The 24,333-nt window shown below is 58.7% G+C and overlaps 1 protein-coding gene across 3 annotated transcripts in view; it reads right to left on the reverse strand.

The window, feature by feature from the left end:
* Positions 1-1,589: 1,589 nt before the first annotated feature.
* Positions 1,590-24,333, reverse strand: part of BCAR1 (BCAR1 scaffold protein, Cas family member) — a 35,839-nt gene continuing 13,095 nt past the window's right edge. For all 3 annotated transcript variants that reach the window (XM_059383127.1, XM_059383128.1, XM_059383126.1), the window contains exons 2-7: positions 15,282-15,893; positions 9,493-9,654; positions 9,200-9,316; positions 7,350-8,447; positions 6,459-6,548; positions 1,590-2,553 (exon numbers count right to left, since the gene is read on the reverse strand). In XM_059383127.1, the coding sequence (XP_059239110.1) occupies positions 2,041-2,553; positions 6,459-6,548; positions 7,350-8,447; positions 9,200-9,316; positions 9,493-9,654; positions 15,282-15,893 (2,592 nt within the window). In that variant the 3' untranslated portion in view covers positions 1,590-2,040. The remainder of the gene's footprint in view (positions 2,554-6,458; positions 6,549-7,349; positions 8,448-9,199; positions 9,317-9,492; positions 9,655-15,281; positions 15,894-24,333) is intronic.

A 24,333-nucleotide genomic window follows, 5' to 3' on the forward strand; every position in this document is an offset into this window, starting at 1 on the left:
GAGGCCCTGACCCCTCCGGGCCTGCTGTGTCCCTCCAGCCTACAAGACCCCCGACAAGCTGCAGCAGGCGGCCCTGCCCCTCCTGTCCAACGCCGACTGCATGAAGTTCTGGGGCAGCAGGATCACGAATGTGATGGTTTGCGCGGGTGCCAGCGGCGTGTCCTCCTGCTCGGTATGGCCCGGCTCTGCCACCCTGGTGCTCCCCGTCGGACCTCATGCCACCCCTGCTCAGCCCAGAGGGCAGGTCCTCTCTGCGCGTGTCTTGGCTCCTTCGCTCCGGCCAGCTGCCCAGACCCCAGCCCAGACCTGGACCTGCAGAAACAGGGGCCTCTGCCCAAGGGCTCTCTCTGGCCTGGGCGTGCTGCAGGCCTTAGCCCCCTCACGCCAGCCCCCGGGAGCCGGGAGTTTGTAGCCCATTGCACAGGCACTGGCCAGGTCAGAGGGTTGTCCACCTGCCCCAGGCCCTCTGGAGTTGGTGACGGAGCTGGGGCTGCCATGGGACCCACATTGAAGGGTCTCCTGCTCAGTCACTGTGCCCAGGCGTGTCATTTTTCTGCACTGAACCTGGGCTGGGGCAGGTCAGGGCACACTGGGGCCTTGGCACCCCACTTCGGGCTTGGAAACCAGTCCTTTATCCTCCTGCAGGGCGACTCTGGGGGCCCCCTGGTCTGCCAGAATGACGGAGTTTGGACCCTGGTGGGCGTCGTATCCTGGGGCAGTAGCTGGTGCAACCCATTCTCACCAGGGGTGTACACCCGCGTCACCAAGTTCATTCCCTGGGTTCGTGAGGTTCTGCAGGCCAACTGAACCCCTGCCTCACCCCCCAACTCCTGCAAAACCCAAATAAAACCCTGAGAGCAACCACATGCCTTTTGCCGTCTGTGTCCTCGCCAGGGTGCTGAGGGGCTGGAGGATGGGGGCCTTCACTGGGGTCCCCGCTGGGGAGGGTTGACAGATCCTGCCCTTCTTCTTAGGGGTAGGAGACCACGGCCCAAGGTGACGGGCAGAACAGTCAGGGTAGGAGCAGCAGTTCCTGAAACCCAGGGTAAGGGCCCTGTGGATCCCCAAGTCCCAACGTAGAGGCCAAGTCTATGTGTAATTCAAGGAAGACGCTCCGGAGTAAGTCCCTGGGTGAAATTATGAGCTTCTAAGAGCAAAGCTCTGGGTGAGGTCTGTGAAAACAAGTTTCTGTGGTGTCCTCCACGGGTTCTCTGCCTTGGAGCGTAGGCCCCAGTGGAGCCCAGTGTGTTCCGGGAGCTGCTTCAGTCCGTGCTGGCTTCCCGCCGACCTGGCCACGGGCGCGCCCCTCCTCGGCCATCGCGCCCTGCTGTTTGAGGATGACTCAGCTTCTCTCCAGCAGCCTTGGCTCTCAAGGTCTCGGGGTCATGGCAGACCTACCCCCACCTTGGAGGAGATCCCTGGCCTCATGTCCTTAGCCTGGCTCCTGAAAGGACCCACTTGGTCTTCACCCTCCCAAGAAGCTTCCCACAACTTCACCCCAAATCCCCTCTGTCTGTGGCATCCGAGAGCAAGGACACCCCTGCCTGCATCCATGAGGCCTGTTGGCTCTCACACCTCACACCAGAGGCTTCCCATTTTTAAAATTTTATTTAAATGTCGACTATTAGTCAAATGATTGGAAAATCAATAATGAAAAATAGTGTTTTAGAGTTTTTCTCCTGGTACAGTGGCGCTTGTGGTGTGGGGGAGCGAGGGGCAGGGCCCCCCAGCGGGGCTAGGATCAGCTCAAGGGGTCCTCTGAGGCCATGGGGATCGAGGGGTCTTTGGGCCCCGGCGCCGTGTATGCAGGAAGACCCCAGCCTACTCCTCAGCCTTGTCTCCCGGGGGCCCAGCTCTGCTTGGGCTCTGCTGAGGAAATGCTGTCCCATATCCTGCCCCGTCATAAATATGTACAAATCCCTGGACAGTCTGGGGCACCAGGCCTGGGCAGAGCTGGGGTGCCTGTCCCCACGCCTACAGCACGGCAACTCTCTCGGGGCAGGTGTCGTCCTCCCGACCCCATCCCTCCATCACGGGCTCTCAGGCTGCCGCCAGCTGGCCCAGGACCCGGCGGAACTGCTGGGTGCTGTGGCCCAACTCCTTGACCCTGTCCACCATGTCCTGGGCGGCGGCGGGGGACGGGTACTGCAGGGCAGCGGCCTTGGTCGTGGCCACGATGCCACGCAGAAGGTCACACAGTAGGTTGCTGTAGTGGGTCACCTGGCTGCGCACGTCGGCCGCCTTGGCCTGCCGCGACAGCGTGTCCCCGATGAACACCAGCTTGTGGGCGCTGAGGATGACAAACTTGCTGTGTGCCACGAAGATCTTGGGGGGCTGGTTGGTGGCCACGGCAGTGAAGAAGGCGTCCACCGCATTGGTGAGGGTGGTCAGGTTGGCCTCGCACTGCTCCAGGTAGAAGAGCAGCAGCTGCCGGTCCGAGGACCCCAGGCTGCCTGTCCGCCCTGGGGCCAGTGGCTGCGCTGGGGTCCAGTTGGCCAGGTCGTGCTCGATGGGCCGGGACACCTCCTGCTCCAGCCGCTCGAACTGCTTCAGCTGCAGCAGAGGGAGAGCAGAGTGAGAACCGCGGCTGCACCACACCGAGAAAGAGAACGGGACGGCTCCCAGCGGGAGCGGGGACAGGCGCGGTCTCTAGGCCACAGGCAAAGCATGCGTCCGCAGCGGCCTCCCGACACTCGCCAGTAACTTCTGCCTATCTCAAAAGGTAGAATTCCATTTTGTAACATTTTGGAAACCATGAAATGATCGACACAGAACAAATGAGCAGCTGCCGTGGTTGGGGACGTCAGTCTCTGCTTACGTAATCGGGAAGCAATCACTGCGGGAAAGTGCGTGAAGGGGACTCGGACCTGCTTTATACTCTCTGCGGCTTCCTAGGAACCTATCCATACTTCACAATGAATTTTAAAAGCCCCACATTTTGTCTTTAACATATACATTGTAAAAAGATTCAAATCGGGACACCTGGGTGGCTCAGTCAGTTAAGCATCTGACTCTTGATTTGGGCTCAGGTCATGATCTTGGGGTCACGGGATTGAGCCCTGTGTAGAATGTGCTCAGCAGGGAGTCTGCCTGATTCTCTCCCTCTACCCCTGCCCCCAATCACACTTTAAATAAATTAATCAATTCTTAAAAAAGAAAAACTTCAAATACACCAACAAGCAGAAAACAAGACAGCTGTCCGCTGGTATCTCGGGTCCCCGGAAGTCACCCCTGGTAGAATATAATCCAGGTCTGTTATCTTTTAGAACCAAACACAAGTATTTGCAGACGAAAGGCTGTAACGTCTCCAACATGGTTTGCGGGGTAAGGCTGCCAGATACCCAGCTTAGCAGCCGTCCCGAGAGGGGCTGGGAGTGGGTGAATGCACCCAGGGGACTGCCTTCTTCAGTTTTATAAGGGAATTCAATTTTCCATTATAAAAACTTTAAACAGAAGAGATGTAGCGGGGTGTGCCTGGCTGGCTTAGCTAGGAGAGCGTGCAACTCTCGATTGCAGAGTTGTGAGTCTGAGTCCCACAGTAGCGATTACTTAAAATAAAATCTTAAAAAAAAAGAAAAAAAGAAAGGTCATGGTATTTGTAAAACTTGTTACTTGTACCAAATGCTGTTTTCTTACAATACATAATTTTTTGAGTATTTCTAGGCTACATGGTCCATCTGCATGTTTTTTCAAACTGTCTTAGTCTCTAAAATACTTCTCCAATGTACTTATTAAAACAAAAATCCAGCTCCAAGTGGATCCATGCAGTTCACATCCACGGTGTTTGAGGGCCGACTGTTTTATGGCCGCCCTTCCAGCCCCGAGCCAGAGGGCAGGGGCCCGCTGTCAGCTGGTCTGTGTCAGCGCAGGGGGAGAGGGGCTCTCCACGACGGCAGCCCCCGCCATGCAAGCTGCCCTTGTGGACTGAGCTGACTGACCAGGGGCCTGCGGGGCTGTGATCAGCTGTGCACAGGCTCAGGCACAGATAAGTTCTGTTTCATCCAAGATTTCAAGCCTTCATTTAATTAGCAAAACCAGCATGGACTTGCGCCTTCCTCATCCCCGAAACAATCGGTGGCAACGGGGCGCCTGGGTGGCTCAGTGGGTTAAGCCGCTGCCTTCGGCTCAGGTCATGATCTCAGGGGTCCTGGGATCGAGTCCCGCATCGGGCTCTCTGCTCAGCAGGGAGCCTGCTTCCCTCTCTCTCTCTCGCTGCCTGCCTCTCCATCTACTTGTGATTTCTCTCTGTCAAATAAATAAATAAATAAATCTTAAAAAAAAAAAAAAAAAAAAACCAATCGGTGGCAACCTGGGGAGACTCACCATTTGGCCCCCTCAGCCAGGGAGAGGATGCACACTCACTTTCAGTTCGAACTCTTTTCCATTCTTTGACAATTCTTTTTTTAAGACTTTATTCATTTATTTGACAAAGAGAGAGAGAGATCACAAGTAGGCACAAAGGCAGGCAGAGAGAGAGGAGGAAGCAGGCTCCCCACTGAGCAGAGAGCCCCATGCCGGGCTTGGTCCCAGGACCCTGAGATCATGACTTGAGCCGAAGGGAGAGGCTTAACCCACTGAGCCACCCAGGGGCCCCATTCTTTGACAATTCTTAATAGCTATCTAAGATTTTACTGTATTATTTGTTTTATTTATTCAAGCAATATTCTGGGGTGGGGACAACCAACACACGTGTCTACATTTTTTTTTTTTTTTTTTTTAGATTTTTTCTTTATTTATCTGACAGAGATCACAAGTAGGCAGAGAGAGAGGAGGAAGCAGGCTACCCGCAGAGCAGGAAGCCCGATGTGGGGCTCGATCCCAGGACCCTGGGATCATGACCTGAGCCGAAGGCAGAGGCATAACCCACTGAGCCACCCAGGTGCCCCTGTCTACATTTTTTTTTAATTTTTTTAAACTTTATTTATTTCTTTGGCAGAGACAAATCACAAGTAGGCAGAGAGGCAGGCAGAGAGAGAAGGAAGCAGGCTCCCTGCTGAGCAGAGAGCCCGATGCGGGACTCGATCTCAGGACCCTGAGATCATGACCTAAGCTGAAGGCAGAGGCTTTAACCCACTGAGCCACCCAGGCGCCCTACGTGTCTACAATTGATGAGCCTGTACCGTAGTGGTGCTTTAGGTCCCTGGCCGAAGGGCACTCGACCTTTCTAGAGCTTTTCATGTATATTCCTATCTCTTCTTCCAGCTTTTAGTAATTTACCTTTGGGATCAAGCAGGTCGGTGAAGTGCTGTTCATGAAAGCAATTCTGGGAATACCTGAAATGTCCCACCAACAGGGGACCAGATAAATAAATGCTGGCACAGTCCAGAGAAGTCACAGAGTTTGATAAAGCGCATGTCCATTTCTTAAACTAGTGGAGATTCCATACATCAGACAGATGATGGATGGACGGATGGATGGATGGATGGAGATACCTCTAATTATGAACTTTTATCCCTTTACAGAGTATGTTCCATGGGCCAGGCTTCTGCTCTTCCCTCCCTTAATTCTCACAATGACCCTGAGATGGACCCACTATGGTCTGTACCTTATAGCTGGGCCAATGGTGCTCTGCAGGGGCCAGGGTGGAGCTGGGAAGCTCTCCTGGCTCTGCCATCCGCCCCATGCCCGGGGCGGGGGTGGGGTGCGAGGTGCCGAAAATCTGATAGGTGATTTTTCTGTGCTTACATCATGCTTGTCTGTATTTTTTTTTCCATCTTCATAATCAGAATAAAGGTACCTTATTTATTAATTTATTTTTATAATCCCTTTCCTACCCTTAGGAAATGATCTGAAGTATGAAGAAATTCTATATCTGCACACAAGTACAGCAGTACCATTATAATCAGGGAAACTGGGTATGATGTAAGCATTTAATACTCAGACATGTCCCATGACCTTTAAAAACAACTGAGGAAGAATGTTTAATGCCATGGGACAATTTTGAAATAAAAGCAGATGTTCTGGGGCGCCTGGGTCGCTCAGTGGGTTAAAGCCTCTGCCTTTGCCTCAGGTTGTCATCCCGGGGTCCTGGGATCGAGCCCCACCTAGGGCTCTCTGCTCAGCAGGGAGCCTGCTTCACCGCCCCCCCTCTCTGCCTACCTCTCTGCCTACTTGTGATGTCTGTCAAATAAATAAATAAAATCTTTAAAAAAAAAAACAAACAAAAAACACATGTTCCTGCTCACAAACTCAAGAACATGAAAACATAGAGGCTACTCTGGACGCAGGAGCAGAGCTACAAACGAGCCCCAGGGTACCCCCACTGCTTCAGGGGCCTTGTTTCCTGCCTTTTTACACTTTTCTCTGTGTTCCCATGTCTACCACGATCACTCTGATAATAACACACAGAAATCCACCAGACGCACGGAGACAGTCCTGTGGCAGGGAGGGCGGTGGGAGGCTCGGCTCCAGAGGGGCTGCTGGGCTCCCCCGCCCCAGCCCAGAGAAGGCATGCTTACCTGCTGCAGCTCCAGCTGGCCCTTCCCCTGCCGCATGATGTTGCCCTTTTCCAGCAGCTCTTTCTGGGTTTTCTCAAACTCTTCCTTCCCCTGGAGGCAAGGCACAAGGACTGGACTGAGTCAGGAGCCCCATGGGCCTGGGGGAGCGCAAGGCCCTGTCGGCAGCCACCAGGTGGCACTGCATGCCAGACCCAGGCTCGCAGCAGGAACAGCCTCCCAGGAGGGTGCGCTCCAGGCCCCTTCCACCAACTGCGGGCCCCCCCAGGTGGCCAGGCCATCCTCCCTGCCCCGGCTCCCGTACCAGGAATCACATTCAAACCCTTCCCCTTGGCATACAGGGCCTGTTCATCCATTCCTGACCACTGGGCCTTGGCACCTGCTGACTCAACCTGAAATGCTCCCTACTGGGGTACTCGGTTGGCATCCGGGTCTCTGTGCTCAGAGGCCCACCTTCCCATCTCCTGGTTTTCTTTCTTTCCCAATGCCTGTAACAATCTTTGTTTTTGTTTATACTTCAAAATCCCTCTCCCCACACACAAGAGAGCTGCTTCTGTCCTGCTCACTGGAGCAGCTCAGCCCTGCAAGTGCTCAAGGGTCGTTCTTGGCTGGCACTGCAGGGCCTCTGATGACATGGCCACGTCAGCCCAAAGGCCTGAGGCGGGTAGAGGACTGGGTCTGGGCGGGGGTTGCATCTGGCCTGGAAGGTCAGAGAGTGGGCACAGGGACTCACTGAGGCCTACTGGGGCCCAAATTCTTCTTTTGGCCACAGGAAGACTCCGTGTGGAGGGGATCAAGGTGCCCAGGACAGGGTTAGAAAACTTAGAGACCTGAGGAGGCCAGCAGGCTTCCCCAGGAGGCTCCCCTGGGAGCCGGCACAGGGCCGGCACTTACCTGCAGGTGCACGTAGTCGTAATCCTCCATCCAGCCCCCCTCACTGTTCTCATACTGCCCATCCGGGGAGTCCTGCGAGGTGAACTTAGGGGGTGAGGGCAGGGGCCGGGACTGGATGCTGCTGGCCTTGTCGATGGGGTTGGGGTGCAGGGGGCCGCCCCCCTCTGGCCCCCCAACGGGGGCCTTGGTCCGTCTGAAGAGCAGTGAGGCATTGCCGTGCAAGAAAGAGGCCAGCTGCTTGGCGTCCTCGGGCACAGCCCGCGAGCAGGCCACCAGGCGGTCCACGTCTTCGGGAGTGGTCCCCGCGCCTCCGCGGCCCCCCTCGAGAGCCTGCCCGTGGGCCACCAGCGTCTGGTACACATCCTCCATCTTCTGCAGCTGCCGGCTAAGCTTAGCGTGCAGCGTGCGGTCCGACGTGTGCGCGGCATTGCCTATGGCGCCGCGGGCGAACTCCAGCAGCTCGTGGACGGCGCCCTGCACGGCGGCCACGGCGGCCCGCAGGTCCTGCCCCGTCAGCTCCTGGGGCTCGGGGGCGCAGCGCCAGCCCCCGCCGGTGCCTGCGCTGCCCGCCAGGTCCAGCAGCTGGGCGACGGTGGTGCTCACAGCCTGCTGCAGTCGCGCCAGGGCCTCCACCGCCACCTCCAGTTCCAGCGGCTCGCGGCCCGGCCCAGCGGCCTCCAGGGAGGAGGCTGACTGGCTGCTGCGTGTGCTGCCGGTGCTGGAGGCTGACAGCCGCTTGGCCTCGCTCGGGGGCTCTCGCTCTGCGGGCGGCGGCACCGCATACACGCTGTCGTCGGCCACGCTGCCGTCGGCCGCCTCGGCGGGGAGGAGCCGTTCGCGGGGCACGTCGTAGAGGGGGCCGGGGCCGGGCCGCCGCAAGCCGGGGGGCACGTCGTAGAGGTCAGGAGCGGGCGGGGGCACATCGTACACGTCCTCGGCTGCCAGCGAGTCCGGGGGTGGCGTGGCCAGGACCAGAGGGTGGCGGGTCGGGTCGAAGGGCTTGGCCTTGGCGAAGGCGGGGGGCACATCGTAGGTCTCCTCACGGAGCAGTGGGCCATCGGGCACGTCCTTGCTCACGGATGGAGGGACATCATACACCTGGTGGGCAGAGGATCGGTCAAGGCTGCCTATCCACCTGCCCAGATGGAGCCCCCGGGGCAGGACTGGGCCACTCATACAGATGCAGCACCCGGTGTCCTGGTTCCTACCTACACAGGTTAAGGTTAAGAACCCAACTCTGGAGCCAGCCCTGAGCTCAGAATCCCAGCTCCACCGCTTACTGGCTGTGTGACTTAAGGCAGGCGACTCAACCTCTCTGTGCCTGTCTGCTGAGCTGTTAGAGGGGAGAACCCACTTACAGGTTTGTGACCAGGATTACAGGAGTTTGTTCACTGTGCAGCTACAAACACGTGCTGAGAGGGCAGCTGTGACACCACCTCGCCCCCATCACCCCCGTGTGGTCTCTGCTGTGCACCAGGAACCTGGCTGATCTGTGTGTTGTATTTACGGTGACAACACCCTGCTTTACCCAGGACAGTGATGGTTTGTTCCTGATGCTCCCTCATAATTCCTGGTCCCCGCTCACTCTCAGAAGGGTCCTGCTTTGAAGAATGAACTCTGTGGTCTCCTTGCTAATATCCTGTGTGATCCCCTCAAGAACCCATGAAAGGCCCATGAGGGGGGTCTTTGTAGAGATGAGGAAGTGGAGGCTGGAGCGCTCAGTCTGCACTTCTGTCACAGACTGAGGAGCAGAGCCGGGGCCTGCAGACGTGGGTCCCCACCCCCGGCCCACACTCTGTCGCACCCAGCCCTGTATACACACCAGTCCCAGCTCCCCCCCGACTGCTTACTGCGTGGTGGGTGGACAGCGGCAGGCCTTTCTCCACACTGGGGGGCACATCGTATACATCCAGTGATGGGTCCCGGCCATTAGGACCCTTGACAGCCATGGGTGGTGTGTCGTAGACCTGAGGCAGAAAAGATGTGGTGACACAGGTGCCCCTGCCAGGGCCACCGGAGGGTACAGGAAGAGCAGAACCACCACAGCACCAACCCCAGGACAACCCTGGCCGGGACAGGGGTAGCCCAGCTCCCTAAGCTGGGCTGGGCCAAGGTGCCCCCAACTCCTAGACCCAGTACCTACCTCTTGGCCATACTGGCTGGGCAGCAGCCCCCGAGCAGGGGGCACGTCGTAGATGTCCTGGGGCCCTGGGGCCAGCAGGTGGCGGGGGATGTCGTACTCGTCCTGCTCTGGCTGGGAGGCCTCAAACACATAGCCCTGGCCCACACGGGTGGGCACCACCACCTGTGGGCAAGAGCCATCTGTCACCAACCTGTCACCACCAGCCTGGAAACCATCTTCCAGGACCCACCGTCAGGTCCCCAGGGAGAGTCTACGCAACAGGGGCGGTCTCCGAGGGTGGCCTTGGAGGCCAGTGAGAGACAAGGGCGTTCTCATCCTCTGTGTTCTTGACCCTTTCCTCGATGTGATACAGCATCTGGAGAGCACACGAACCCCCAGGGTTTGTCCAGAGTCGTCTGGTTCTAGCCAGGAAATGACAGTAGTCTACAGCTGGATGACCTGGGAAGTCCCAGAGGAGGGTCTGCCCTGGACTGAGATGGCCCTGCCTGATGTCACCTCCTAGCTGCCCCCTCCCAACTTGGGGGGACAAACAGAGACGATGGTGCCAGGCTGTGCCAGCTAGAGGTAGCCTGCAGGAGGTCCCAATGGCTGGGGCGTGGTGCCTCCAGAAGCTGGTGCCCCTGCCCTCAGCCACTGAGCACATCCTGGGAAGACTCCTGAAGGCAGGCCCACCAAGGACTCCCACTCAGGGCCGTTCTTGGGCCCTGCTGGAAAGCTGGGCGTGGGCGTGAGGGAGGGGTCAAGACTAGAGCCAAGAACCCTGCACTCCCCAGCATACCACACCCAGAGGGCCACCCAGACCATCTCTAACCCAACAAGGGTAAGACCTAAGTCAGGGGACGCTGGCTCTGAGAAGGGGCCAACACATTCCCCTCTCTGGTACCCTTCCCTGGCCTGGCATCCAAGACAGCAAGCTGCCGAAAGTGACCCACGACAGTCTCTTCTTTCCAGGCACGCATCCTGGCTGAAGTGGGGTCTGGGAGCCACTGCCCAGTGGGAGGGGCTGGCAGGATCTAACCCAGCGCAGGGCAGGGCATGCCTCCCCCACAAGGCTCCCTGCTCAAGCGCTCTGGGACAGAAAGGCCTTTTGTTCCCTAGTCAAAGGGGATGTCGGGAACAGAGTTGACTCAGGACCTCCCCACACATCCCTGGGGGCAGCAGGGCTGGCCCTCGGGCTCGGTGCTCCCAGAACCCGGCATCCCGGGCCTGCAGCGGGCCCCACGGCACTGACAGCGGGCCCCCCACATCCGTGTCCTGTGGATCTGCAGGCACTGGTTACTCTGAGAGCAGCAGAGCACCCCAGGCCTGGGGTGTGGGCACTTTTCTGCACAGCCCCGGGCTTGGCACGGCCTCCGCTGATGAGGCCTGTGCCCTCCTCCCAGGCAGCCCGGCAGACAGTTAGCTGCTGGGGTGAGTGCCGGGGGGGGGGGGTAATTCCCCGCCCACCACACCCCACCCCCAGCGTGTCTGGGAGTGGAGCTGGCGGCCCTCCCCAGACTCATCTCCCTCCTGGAGCCCCAGACTTGAGTCTCCTCCAGAGCTATTTTTAGCCACTAGAACCTGCCAACAACAGGACAGGCGGGGCAGGCGGGGGCTAGCGGGACGTGGCCGGTTGGCAGAGCTTTGGGGTGAGACCCGAGGCGTCTCCAGGCCCCGCAGACAGCAGATGCCCCACGAAGAGCCCCCACAGTGCGTCTCGACGACAGAGCCAGTGGGGAGCACCGGCGGAGGGGCTCTGGGGCCGGACCCTGGGCCTGGGCCGTCGGCAGCCTGCCATCCACTGCTGCGCCGAGCCGTGACAGGAAGCAGCTGGATAGGCCAGCAAGTGCTCTCATCAGAAGGAAGCGGGAAGGCAGCCCCCGGTGAGGAGAAGCTTGTCAGAGAAACCTACTCTCCAGAGAGCTGCTGAGCCCGCTAATCACAGGCTGCCCCACTCTGCACCTGAGGCCCCATGAGCAGGCCCCCGAGATCCCCGGGGGCTGGGTGACACAGCCAGAGCCTGGGAGGACACACAGAACTCCTGACCGAAGGCCCTCAAGCTCCCACACAGACACATCTCAACAGAGAGAGAACACACAAAGACACACACGAGACCCAAGCTGGGCTGGGTGTATGCAGAGAGCAGGGGTGAGCCCAGAGACCCTACTGGGAAAGGCCACACACTCTGCCACCTTCTACCTGGGCCGGCCGGCCCCCTCCAGGCCGCTCAGCTACTGGTCTCCCCCTTTCTGCAGAGTGGACGTGACCCCATGTGACCCAGAATGGCTCCGGCTCTGGCCCACTCCCCTCTAGAAGCCTCGGCATCTTCCTCTGGAGCACTGCTGGAGTGCTATGGGACCGAGTAGGTGACAATCTAACCTCTCACCCAGACTGAGGGACGTGCTGGACACGGGTCGCTTCCAAGCTCCTGGACTCCCAGGAGGTACAGGACTGAGCTCAGCTGTGTCTGTCCAGGCGCCTGACCCAGCACCACAGCTGTCCCCTCGGCACAGCTGCGGCCCCTAACCCAGAGGCACTCCCCCACAAGCGACCTCACAAAACACGTCCCTCTCTGGGGGCCCCATCTGCTTCTGCCGTCAGCATCCCTCTGGCTACGCCCCAGCCTGGAAGGTGCTAATGCAGTGGTGTGGGGGTGCCCTCTCCCCAGCCACACATGCCACTGGGCCCCAGGCTCCTGGCATCTGACCCTTCCCCTCCTGGCCAGCAGCATCACTCGCCCCGGGCTTCCTGGGGGGCAGGACCTCCCACCCCACCCACTGTCCTGGCAGGGTCCCTCCTCACCCAACCTCACCTCTACCCCCCGAACTAAGAGCCTGTGTTTCCCAGACTTCTGAGGAGCAGCACAAGGTTTACGAACGCACAACCCGGAAATGTGGACGAAGAGGCCTGTACCGAGACACTTACTGCCTCGCTGTAATCCAGACCCTGCGATCAGAAACCTCCTGGAGCCCGCCCCAAGGGGAGGGGCAACACAACAAATCTGAGGTGCCCATTACAATCACCTTAAGGACCCAAGAAAATGCTTCTGCCACCTGTGGGACTTACAGTCTCAAAAATGCAAAAGTCTGCATACAAATCTGTTTAAGACATAAAAAATATGCAAAGATAAAATGTGCCCAAATTTCCACTGATCACCTCTTGACTGGGCAATCTCCTTTCCAGGCTTTTTCTTTTCTTTATAAGACTTAATTTACTGATTTGAGAGAGCTAGAAACAGAGTACGAGCAGGAAGCAAGGGGAGAGGGAGAAGCAGACTCTGCACTGAGCAGGGAGCCCAACACGGGGCTCGATCCCAGGACCCTGGGATCAGGACCTGAGCCAAGGGCAGACACTTAATCAACTGAGCTACCAGGTGCCCGTCTCCAAACTTTTTCTAGAGTATATGTTTTCTAAGACAAATGAGCACTGCTTTCATGATCAGAACATAAAAGCAGAAGCTCTCGAGGCTGCCTAGACCAGGAAAAACAAGGCTTCGCAGGGGAGGCCAACCCGCCAGGCCAGGGCCCTCAGGACACAGTCCCGAGCAGCACTACCACTGGGCCCAGCCAGCTGAGCCCAGATGTCCCCTGAGAGCCAGAGCCTCACCTGGGAGGGTCACAGAACCCACAGCCAAATTGTGGGCTCCGGTCCACAGCCCAGCACATGCTCCCACTGCTGTTTCCTGGCCCACGGGCTTCCAGTGCTTGGAAGGACTAGGGCACCAGGACCAGCCTGTCGGTTTAGGGAGGAAAGTGGGAAAGGGATAGGGCATGCCCCCCGGGGTGTGTGTGAAGCGTGGAGTGTGTGTGTGTGTGACTGAGTGTGAGTGTGCAGGGGATGGACTCTGGCCTGTCCTGAGGCTCTCCAGCTGGGCACTGCTCTCTGGGTCTCCCCATGGGGTAGGTGTTTCCCAGGCAGGGCTCTGCTTCTCTCCCTAAAGCCACCTTGGGAATGGCCTATCTGGGCTCTTCCAGTCCAGCGTGGGGTGCTTCTGCCACTGGCCAGGCTCTTGCCAGGCAGCTGAAGGAGCAAGCAGGGCAGGAAGTGTGAGCTAGTGACCCTGGTGACCAGGGTCCAGGCACCTCCTCTCAGCCAGTCAGCCTGATCCCTGGCCGAGTCTCCTGGTCGCCATGCTGTGCCCCAAGGGCAGGCGCCCCCATTAGCCCTGGACACACCCTGAGAACAGAGGCTCAGGGCCATGGGGGGAGCAACCACTCGGCCACTGTCTCTTCGGGCATGGTGGCTCGAGAGGAGACATGGCACAAACACGAGGCCTGGTCTGGGTGGCAGGGAGTGGATGCTCCGAGTTCAGCAGCTTCTCCCACGGGCCAGCTACTGCCCCAGAACCTGGCCTCTCCCGCCAGGGCTTCTGGGGCATGCTGGCTGCTGGGGTCTCCCCTCTGCAGAGGGCTGAGCTGGGCAGCGGGGCTGGGCGGGCTGAGGGCCCTCCCTGCTGGCACAGGCTGGGTTTCTCAAGGTCCTCCTGGCTGAGCTGGAATGAAGAACAGCCATGGAGGGGACAGGGAGAGCGGGTGTGGCAACCCGGTCCTCCAAAGTATATGGGATGCCTCCTCTGCTTCTGGGCTCCCAGAAATTCCACTCCCCAAATCTTCAAGGGACGTGGGCATGGAAAGACACAGGCCAAAGGCAAAAAGAGGCTGCTCCTGTCTCGGCCGAGAGTGGGCTAGGAGCTCCCTCTTCGGTCAGCCTCTTTCTCACACGCGGATGGACTTGGGGGTACAATGCACAGGCAGGCCGGTGTGGAGCCAAGGGTGCTGCCCCCAGGGCCCTATCCCTCGGCCCAGCCCCCTGGCAACAGCCCACACGGTGTCCTCTGAGAGGCCTCCTCTGGCAATCCCACCGGCAGTGTCCTCCCCACGGCCTGGGCGCCTGTGGAGCCAGGAACGGCCAGAAGATGCGTTCCACGCCCACCCAAGGAGCGGACACGCACACCCAGAGGACTCATGGGAGCCCCTGGGCACAAGGCGGCCGGCCTCTCCGCTCCGTGTGCCTCCCTCCCCTGCTGGCTGGGACGCCGACACGCTGGCTGGAGCTCACGAGGCAGCCATCCGGGCCTGGGAGATGCAAGCCCCGGGCCGAGGATGGCGGCGTTAACAAGACGGACTGGGGTGGGGGGTGTCGAGACCCGTGGAGGTGCTTCCTCAGCCAAATGGTGACACGTGAGAAAGCTAAGTCTCTGACTCCATCTACTCCTATGGATTTTCGGCCGTGCCTGCCCAACCGCCACACTGAGCTCCTTCCTTCCAGTGCTGCCCCCAGGGACCCCTTGCTCTCCTGGTGCCCCCCACCCCACTGGGCCCTGCACCCTGCCCTCTGTGGGCCGAATAACATCACTAGAACATGGAGTAGGCAACCGCCCGCCGTCAGGCAGGGGTCTGGTTGTTCTGGAGCATCAAGCCCCCCGCTGGGCTGTCCGACGCGCACGTACACACATACACACACACACCCCCACCGCTGCTTAGGGTTCATGTGCCCAGTCCTGCCGGCCCACCCCTTCCGGACTTCCAGGCCTTTGACAGACACTGCATCTTTTGCTGGGGACACCCTCCCACTGGGGTCTGTCTGCTGAAGGTCACCTCACAGTCCAAGGCCAGCTGGGATCTCTTCTCTGGGAGCTGCCTGTCCATCTTCAGTAGCCAGATAACACAGTCCCCAAACACTCACCTCCTGTCCCCGCCCAGACCAAACATGCAGCTGTTGCTGGAGCCCTCGAGACCCCAAGGGTCTGGCCTGGGCCCAGAAACCAAAGCCTGGGGGTGGACTGCCCGCTCAGGCCAATACAGCCTTACCTTTGCTGGTGGCTTCGACCCCTCCCAGCTGCGCGTGTCCATGGATGGGGGAACCTGGTAGATGTCATGCCCTATCCCAGCAGCAGGTGGCACCTGGTAAATGTCCTGGGCGGGGCTGCCAGGCCCTGGGGGCACCTGGTAAAGGTCGGGGGCTGGGCTGGGAAAAGGGTGATGGGGCATTTGCTTTGAGAACGTTGATGTCTGCTTCGCTGGAGGGGACTGGAACTGTGGGCTGGGCCCAGGCGCTTGGTAGAGGCCTTGCTGAGTCTTGCTGGGGGTGGGCACCAGGTAGACGCTATCGGGCTGGGGCTGGCATGCGGCAGGAAGCATGGGCGTGTACTGGGCAGCCGGGGTGTGGAGGCCAGGCTGGGGTTGGGCCGCAGGGGCAGGTGGGCCAGGTCCGGGTCCCGCCGGCTTCTTGTCATGCATGCCCACTAGGATCTTCAGGCGGTTTCCGGGCACAATGCCTTGGCGCCCATGCAGTGAGCAGAGCCACCAGCCATCCAGGCCCTGTGTGTCCCGCTCCAGCACGGTCATGATGTCGCCCTTGCGGAAGGAGAGCTCATCTGGGGACTCGGCCACGTTGTCATAGAGGGCTTTGGCCAGCACGTTCTGGGGAGAGAGGACACAGGGGTGCATGAGGATGGATGCCAGGGGCTCGGCGGCCCGCCCGGCTGCCACCCGAGGCAGCTAATCTTGGCACTGAGAAAGGATGGTCTGAGGAGATTCTGGGGCCTCTGCCCCTCCTGCTTGCAGCAGAGACGCCCAGCTGATCCCAGCGTCTCTCAAATAAGCCTGGACACTACCTCAGACTCCTCCAGGATGCAGCTGCGTTCTACACTCCAGGGATGGCACTCCACAAACTCCTGGAAACCACTCCAAAGTGGTTTAGCGGCGCTACCACCTGCACCAACGCCGAGGAGGACAGCGAGAGTGAGAACGCTGACCAGCAGGTGCTGGGAAGAAAACAGGACGCACACCCTCCCTGCTCCAACCCCCGGGGCCTCTGCCCCGCCAGCCAAGAGGAAAACACTGGAGTGTGGGGAGGGGACCTGCCAGGACAAAGTCGTCATCATCTGCAGACCACATGACCGTAATAATGCCAACAAACCAGGACCAGCAACTGATGAGAGAGAAATACAGAAAAGCCTGCACCACCACCACCACCAGCTACTCGTTACTTAGGAATTAATCAAGCAAAGACAGCAGGAGACCTCAGGGCAAAAAGTGTGGACGTTCTGCCAAGAGGCTCAAGGAAAAACCTGAATAAAAGAGAAAACACACCAAGTTCACGGTGGGATGACTAAGCACTATGAAAGGCCAATTTGCCTCAGCTTACTTCATAAGTTACAATTGTAACAAAAATGCCAGTTTTCTTTTCTTTCTTTTTTTTTTTTTTAAAGGAATTTAACCAAAGAAAAAGAATCCTTCTAGAATTAACGGAGAAAGAGAGGTCCTTGAATAAGCAGGTTCTGAAAATGAAATGCAACGGAGCACACTCTTTTTGGAGTACGAGGACGTGCCAGGACTTTGGTTCAGCGAGCTCGCTGGGGACCAGTACCCCAGGACAGGGCTGGCTGACAGCCCGGCGGCAGAAGCCCCACATGCAACCCTTCATGGCAGCACCCCAGGGCAGAGGGCAGGCCAGGGCTGTTTCACAGGTGGTATTAGGAAACTCATTCATCGGAGGAAGAAAAATCAATTCGCACACTCGCCTCAAGTTATAAACAAAGAACCATTCAAGACCCACAAGTCAAAGACACAACTCTAACAAAAGAAAAAACTGCAGAGAATATCTTTATGACCTTGACGTGGGAAAAAATTATGACATACAACTCTAAAAACAAAGACCGCAAAAGCACAAAACATAAGGTTAACAATGAGGTCAAACAGATCCAACCTCACCAAAGTGGAATGGTTTTCACCAGGGGGAGGCGGGTAACCCAAAGCTGATGGGGTAACAGGTCACCAAACGATGAGAGAGGGATGAATCTAGAATCTGCAGCATTCTACATATCAGCATCTACATATCAGCAAGGCAAAGACAAGACAGGCCCCAATGGAAAACCAACAAGATACAAACAGCGCGTTGTCTGGAGGGAAACGACTGGCTAAGAGCACCACGGAGGCTGCGCAGGGTCCCAGCCCGCATGTGAGGACACATCTGCCACTCTGCTCTGGGCTCCAGCAGGTGTCCAGGTATCCGGGGAGGGAGGCCAGCCACACCCCCGAGTTAGAGTAGCAAGCCCACAACCCTTTATGTAAACATTATAAACGTCCATGAAACACTCTACGTATTTTGCAGGACTGCAGACACATGACACCGGCATGTATGCTTCTGGAAAAGGGACAGGCAACAGGAATCAATGAGGAAGATACGGCAAAACAAGAAAGGGGTCTCATACGGACAGCGGATGTACCCTCCCCTGGCCCTACTTTTTACCCTGTCATTCTCCTGCTAATTCTCCCAGCCACCCAAGAAGCAGGCGCTGCTGAGGGGCTCTCTTAGTCAGCAAACCCTCCTGGAGAGGGACAGGAGCTGCACATGGCCCGGGCACAGAGAGGTCGCATTGCTAAGCAGCCTGTGTGGGACCTGGGGAGGGCCTTGGGGGTGATGGGGTAGAGGCAGGAGGACCCCAGCACTGGCAGACACCAAGCTGGCAGGCCCAGAACCCCGCTGGCTCCTGTGTTCTCCGTCCTCAGTCTCTGCCCTGCCGCTCCCCTCCGGCAGGTGCCAGGATCAGGGTGGACCCAGAGATTTCAGAAGGTCCCAGAAGGGGGTAGGAATGAAGGGGGCACCTGGCTGACAGGAGGCCAAGGGCTGCTTGGGCCTCCCAGGGAGGGGACAAATCGGGATCAGCTGGGAATCCATTTCTCCAGAGCCACTCAGAGTCTCCAGACCCAGAAAGAGCCAGATGCTGGGGGCCAGGCTGGGGGTAGAAGTCAGCCCAGGTGGGCAGATCACAGAGAGCACAGAAGCGGGTTCACTCCGGCACCGTGGCTAGCACCGGGGCAAAGGTGCTCGAAACTGCTGGGTGTTGCAACACTGCCCACATCACGATTGTGATGGTCACAGACGCACGGAAGCATTAACTACACGGTCACAAAATGTCACCTGAACTTAAAAAAAATGGAGAAAGGGTAAGAATAACAGTGTGAATGTTTGGGACAATGGGGGATGCTTTCTCTTCCTGTTTTTCAGAATTTCTCAGTTTGTATTTAATGAGCATTTCTTGGCTTGGGCTTTGAAAAAACACACATCCTGAGAAAGAACAGCGGACTACCTCCCCGGCTCCAAGGCAGGATGGGACAGAGGCAGCCGAAGCGGGTCCAGAGGCCACAGCCCCAGGAGGAGCAGGCAGGGGCAAGGGCCATCCTGCAGCACTTGGGGGCCTATGGGCCCCATCCCCAGGCTGCCTGCAAGAAAAGCAAGTTTCCCAAATATGGTCTACAGCCTGCCTTGGGGAATCACATCCCGTCAGGGGGCGGGACACCGGGCCTACCCTCCTCCCCCTGTGACCCCAGAAAACAGAGCCACCCCACTGGGTCCCCCCCAGCCCCTGCCCTGGTGACCACAGGAAGTGCCAGCAGAGTGAGTCACAGGAAAATTCCCCTCTAGCCCAGTCAGAGGGGGTGGGGTACAGACGGAAGGGACTGCCCCTCAGAGGCCCCTCACCTCTCAGGAGGGCAGCTCAGGGAAGGCTGGCAGCGGGGTCTCGGCCAGACCCCCCCAGGCAGTGCCGGCTGCTCAGGAAAGCTGGGAGGCTCTGCCGAGGGCAAGGTCTGGTGGGGAAGAGGGAAGAGGGGGAGGGTCTGCCCAGGCCCAGGAGAGCTACTGGGGCCTCCTGCACCCAGGGTGGCCAGCCCCCACCCCCTTGGCGTGAGCTCAGCGAGCTCAGTGAGCAGTCAAGGCCAACAACGACTGCAACTGTATAGTCTGGGGCGGCTGGAGCCAGGCCGGGAAGCACCTCCAGGGCTGGGCACGTGGCACAGAGTGCCTGGCACCAGGGGCGCCTCCGTCTGCATCAGCGGGTGCCCCCACCAGGAGCCCCAGAGGCAGTCTCTCTGCAGCCCCCTTGCTCCAGCTGGCCGAGCACCCCAGCTTTGGGCCTCTAAGCCTCCCCAGCTGTTCCAAGACGCGTTCCTCCTTGCTCCTCCTTCCTTCGGAGTCGCTCAGCAGTGGCGCAAACCAGTCCTGGGTCTGGCCTTCCCTCCGCTGCTGGGTGACTCTGAGCAAGTCCGTGAGCCTCTGCGAATACCCAGATCCCTCTGCGAATACCCAGATCCCGGTGCTAAAAGGACAGTCCTGGTTTCATAGGATTGTTCCTTTGTTCCACAAAAAATCTGACCGGCTCCTGCTTTCTGCCCGGTGCTGGGCCAGACTCCGCAAGACAGTGCAGGCCTAGCTTACGCAGGCCCCTGTCTGCATGGGGCTTACATTTCAGTGAAGCAAAGAGCAAATGATTTATTAGGGTGTGGGGGGGGGGGGGGACTGGGGCACCTAAAATGATGTGGGAGACAGGGCCACTGGACAGGGCAGTCAGAGAGGACCTCCCCAAGGTGACATTTCAGAAGACTCATGAAGAATGAAAACCAGGCACCGGGACACCAGCTAGGGAAGAGTGCACAGGCAGAGGATGGACAAGAGCCAAGCCCCACCCCAGGTTAAAAAAATTTAAAAAGCAAAATAAAGAAAGAAAGAGCCAAGGCCCTGAGGGAGGAAGAGGTTGGAGGGAGACAGGGTTGTGGCCCTGGAGTGGCAGGTAGGCCGGTACTGGTAAAGACTCTGGGACAGTGCCTGAGAGCTCAGGAAATGTCATCAAACGGTGGCCGCCCACGGCAGGTAAGGCCAGCCAGGGCAAAGCCTTCAGACAGCACCTGAGCATCTCTACTCCGGACACACCCCCCAGGACCCAGCATGCAAGAAGGGCCAGCCCCCCAGAGGCTGGGCCAATCAGGTGCTTCTCCCCACCTGTTAGGGGGCTCAGCCGTGACCTCTAGAGGTGCCATCACAGTCTGGGCGGACACCACCAGCCATCTGTGCACAGGGACCACCGAGAGCACTGCCTGACTCACCCCAAGGTTCTGGCCAACCTCATCCCTGCCTCAGGAAACCTTCCACAGTGCCCCACTCCCCCAGGGACGTTACCAGGCCTCTTCTTGGGCACTCACCCCCAACTCCAAGTGATGACCAGAACTCTTGTTACTGCCTACATCTTGCCTCTGACCCCGGTGCCCAGGATGGGGGGTGGGGCTGTGTCCTTCAGCACGGACCCCGCAGGCACACGAGCATGGGGCCTGGTCCTCAATGGGCAGGCTTAGCCAGATGTACCGCTTGCAGAAGCTCAAATCCTAGCCTCTCTGGGAGCCGCCAGGAGGACCCTCTGGGGCTCACTCACCCCAGAAGGACGGGGAGGTGATGCCAGCCTGATGCCAACACTCCCCAGGCAGAGGCCGGCCCGCCAGGCCTGCTCAGAACAACACCCTGGTTGTTGCACACAGGAGCCCACAGGGCCGCCCCACAGACCCTGCCTGGCTCTTAGAATAGCGCGCATTGTGTCCTTGGGACCTGTGGGCACCAGACCCACCGGGTGGGGCAGGCTCTCAGACAAGGCGTCACTGGGCTTCAGCCGCAGGTGGGCGCATGTCTGGCAGACTGCAGCAGCCATCCACCGGCTTTGTGGCACTCTTCCTTGGCTTCGCCAGCTGCCTTGGGGAGTGCTGGATGCGTTCTCGGTATACCCCCAAACCCTGACTCCAGGTGTGACCTGGTGGTTGGGACCGGCGAGAAGAAACATGACCGAGAGGTTCACAACAATAACGGTAACGACGAGCTGTCGGGGTAAGCTCTTCGCGTACTCGAATCATCCCTTTTAGCCTCATGGGACATTGAAACTTCCACCTTACAGACAGGGAAACCGAGCAGAACTGTGACCTGACTTGCTAGGGACACAGGCAGATCTGTGCCCTGTGAGAAAGCAGAGCTAGCTGGCTCCCGCAGTGACGCTTAGCTTCCTAGAAGCCAGGAGGGAGATCTGACAGGACCCTTTCTTTCCCCTGGCCCTCAGTCCCAATGCAACACACACACACACACACACACACACACACACACAGAGTCCCAATGCAACACATACACACACACACACACACCCCTCTCCCAGCCCCAAGCACAGAGCTTCCCACACAGTAGTCACTCGGAAAACACTAGTTCCCTTCATACCCAGAACCATCTCACACTCAGGCCAAGATTATTTCTGGGGTATTCTGTTTGCTTGTCCCAAGGAGCCCCCATGGCTAATGGATACAGGCCCAATGCCCGTGTGTCTGAATGGCAGTCTGCATCCACAACCCCTGCTCACTGGTGCCCTTGGAATCCCCCTGGAAAGACAGCAGCCCGGGGCCCACTCGCCAGGGTCCTGACCATCCTTCCTACTCTGGGGACAGTCTCCTCCCTTCCCAGAGGTCCTTGGTGAAACTCCGTCCCAGCCAGCCTGACCATCACTCCTCTAATACACCCAGGAACAACTGATTAGCCTGAGTCTGGGCTCAAGTCCTCAGTGTTGACTACAAAGGAGCAAAACCATGGGCACCTCTATTCCAGAGCCGTCCCAAGGGGAGCGCAGCTCCTGCCCTACCCACCTCAGGACAAGGCTGGGAACCGTATGTGGGTCCTCGGCCCTCTGTCTGGTGCTCAGCACCTAGAGGGCAGCTCTGCTGAAGGAAGGACTAAGAGCCGTCATGTGCTGGCCACCGCCAGCGGCTCCCTTCCGCAAACACGAGCTCTGGCTGCAGCAGCTGCTGGACATGCTTCCCTGTCCCCGGCCGGCTCAGCACTGGAGACAGCACCCTGCCCCACCCCTGCCAGGGCATCCCAGACACTGTCCCCGGGAGGCTGGCAGAGAAGGAAAAGTGGCATGGGCAGGGCCCTCCTGCCAGGGCACAGAGCACCTGCAGCGGTCACACACTGCAGATGGTGACCGCAAACAAACCGGAGAAAGGGCACCCAGAGGGTGGGAGGCAAAGTCCTGGAGCCTGCAGCCCACTCCCACTGCCAGCAGCTTGGGAAGGGTCCCCAACCCCTCTAGAATCCTCCCCACTGCCACCCAACCCAGGCAAGTGACCCAGGCTGGCAGAACCCTGACCTCCACACTTGACTACCCATTCATTACTCTCCTTCTCTGTTTCTGGAACCTTGCTGGAAGGACTCGGATTCTGGAACAGCCGGTTCACTACTACTGACATTTGGTCTCTCAGAGAGACCGGCATGAGGCAGACCTTCACTTCAGGGACAACACCAGAATCAGATATGCCATCATGGAGGGGCAGAGGCAGAAGGAACAGCCCCAGCAGGGACAGGAGGGACCTCACTCCTTCTAAGACCCCAGTTTCTCTACCTTGACATCTAAAGCCCCCTGCAGCTCTGCCACGCTCCAGTCCTGAGTGGTAACTTTCAGCAACCCTTCAAGCAGCACCAACCAACTCAGCAGGAATGGAGGGGGACACAACGGTACAAAAGTGGGGTTCTCACTCAAATTAAAGTATCAAATCCCTGATTTCTAGGATGCACAGTAGAGATGAGGGTCCGATATGGGGCCCTGTCACCCCCCTGCCCCAGGCTCGAACCTCACTCCTCACTTACAAGTGGAAGAAATCAGGGCAGCAAGACAGGAGAGCCAAGGCCTCTCTCCAGTGCCAGAAGGCCCAGCCCTATCCCCCTCCTTGAAGGGTAACCACCCTTTAGCCCCTTATTTGGGGGCCCTGAGGGCCCAGAGAAAGAGAAGCTTGCCCAGTGTCTTTGCTGGAGAATGATCCCTATCACCCCAGCCCTACACCTTGCTCTCCAAGTGTCCCTCACCCCTCTGGGAAGCTTCCTGGGGAGCACACCTGGCCTCTGCTTCTGGCCGCCCACTGGTTGTGGGCTCCTGGGAGCTGGAGGAGGGAGTTTTCCAGGCCCATGAGAAAAAGGTGATGGGAACTCCCAGAACAATGGATGCCAGGAGGGGACCACAAAAGCACAGTCCTGGACCCAGAAGGACCCCACCAAGTTGGCAGCCAGCAGAGCATGGCAGCACCCCAGGGCCCAGAGCACTCCCAATCCAGGGGTGGGGGTGGGAGAGCACACATGAGGCCGGGCGTGGGGCTGTACTGGGAGACTAAGCTCTGAATCCAAGCCCATGAGAACAAGTACCTCTCCCTCTCTGTGCCTCAGTCTCCCCATGTGGATGACAACAGAGAGAGTAGCTGTCTCGGGGCCCTTCCCACTCAGGAGGCCCTAGTGCTGCTGCCCTTACTTCTCGCCCCTGTCCATGCCCAAGGAGATGGTCCTGGCAGCCCACAGCCCTCACACCCTGGTTCAGTACAAACTGTAACGGCCAGAAGCTCCAGCTCTCCTCCTGGAACCAAGGCTGACTGTCCCGGCAGAACCTGGCCCTGCCCTGCCTCCACCCAGTTCCCATGGGGGCTCCTTTGTGGCCCCGGGCAAGCGGGTAGTGGGTGCTGCTGCCAGGAGGGCATGTCAGCAGCTCCTCCCAGCACCCAGCACACACCTGCTTTTCTAGGCCCTGCCACCCTGGGACCCCACATCATGAGCTCTTGAGCTAGGAAAGGAAATGGGACACCGGAGGATGTGTCTCCCCGCCTCAAGGATGAGAAACATGTCCCAGCCTGGCTGAAATCTGGAGTCATGCAAACGGGGAGAGTGCCTCCCAGCCTAGACCTTCGGGGCAGGGTAGAGAAAAAGAAGCCCCATGTCCCCAAGATTGACAAGTGAGCCACTACCCCCACCCAGTCTGGGACCCAAGACCCCAAAATCTCCCCCAGGCAATAACCCGCCCAGGGACCCCAAGCACCCCAGCCCTCAGCAAGTCTTAGCTTCTCCAACTCCTTCAACAGTGCTCTGAGCTGCGCCTCCAACAGCAGTGAGGGGCTGGGCACTCTGGGGGGACCCCGAGTGCGGCCCTGCTCCTCCCCTAGCTCCACACTCTGAGACCTCGAACGCTGGGACCAGGGTCACAGTGTGGCCCTGGATGCCGCCGCCAGGAGGCTTCTACCT

Source organism: Mustela nigripes, chromosome 17 (genome assembly GCF_022355385.1).
Source record: "Mustela nigripes isolate SB6536 chromosome 17, MUSNIG.SB6536, whole genome shotgun sequence".
Classification (NCBI taxonomy): domain Eukaryota; kingdom Metazoa; phylum Chordata; class Mammalia; order Carnivora; family Mustelidae; genus Mustela; species Mustela nigripes.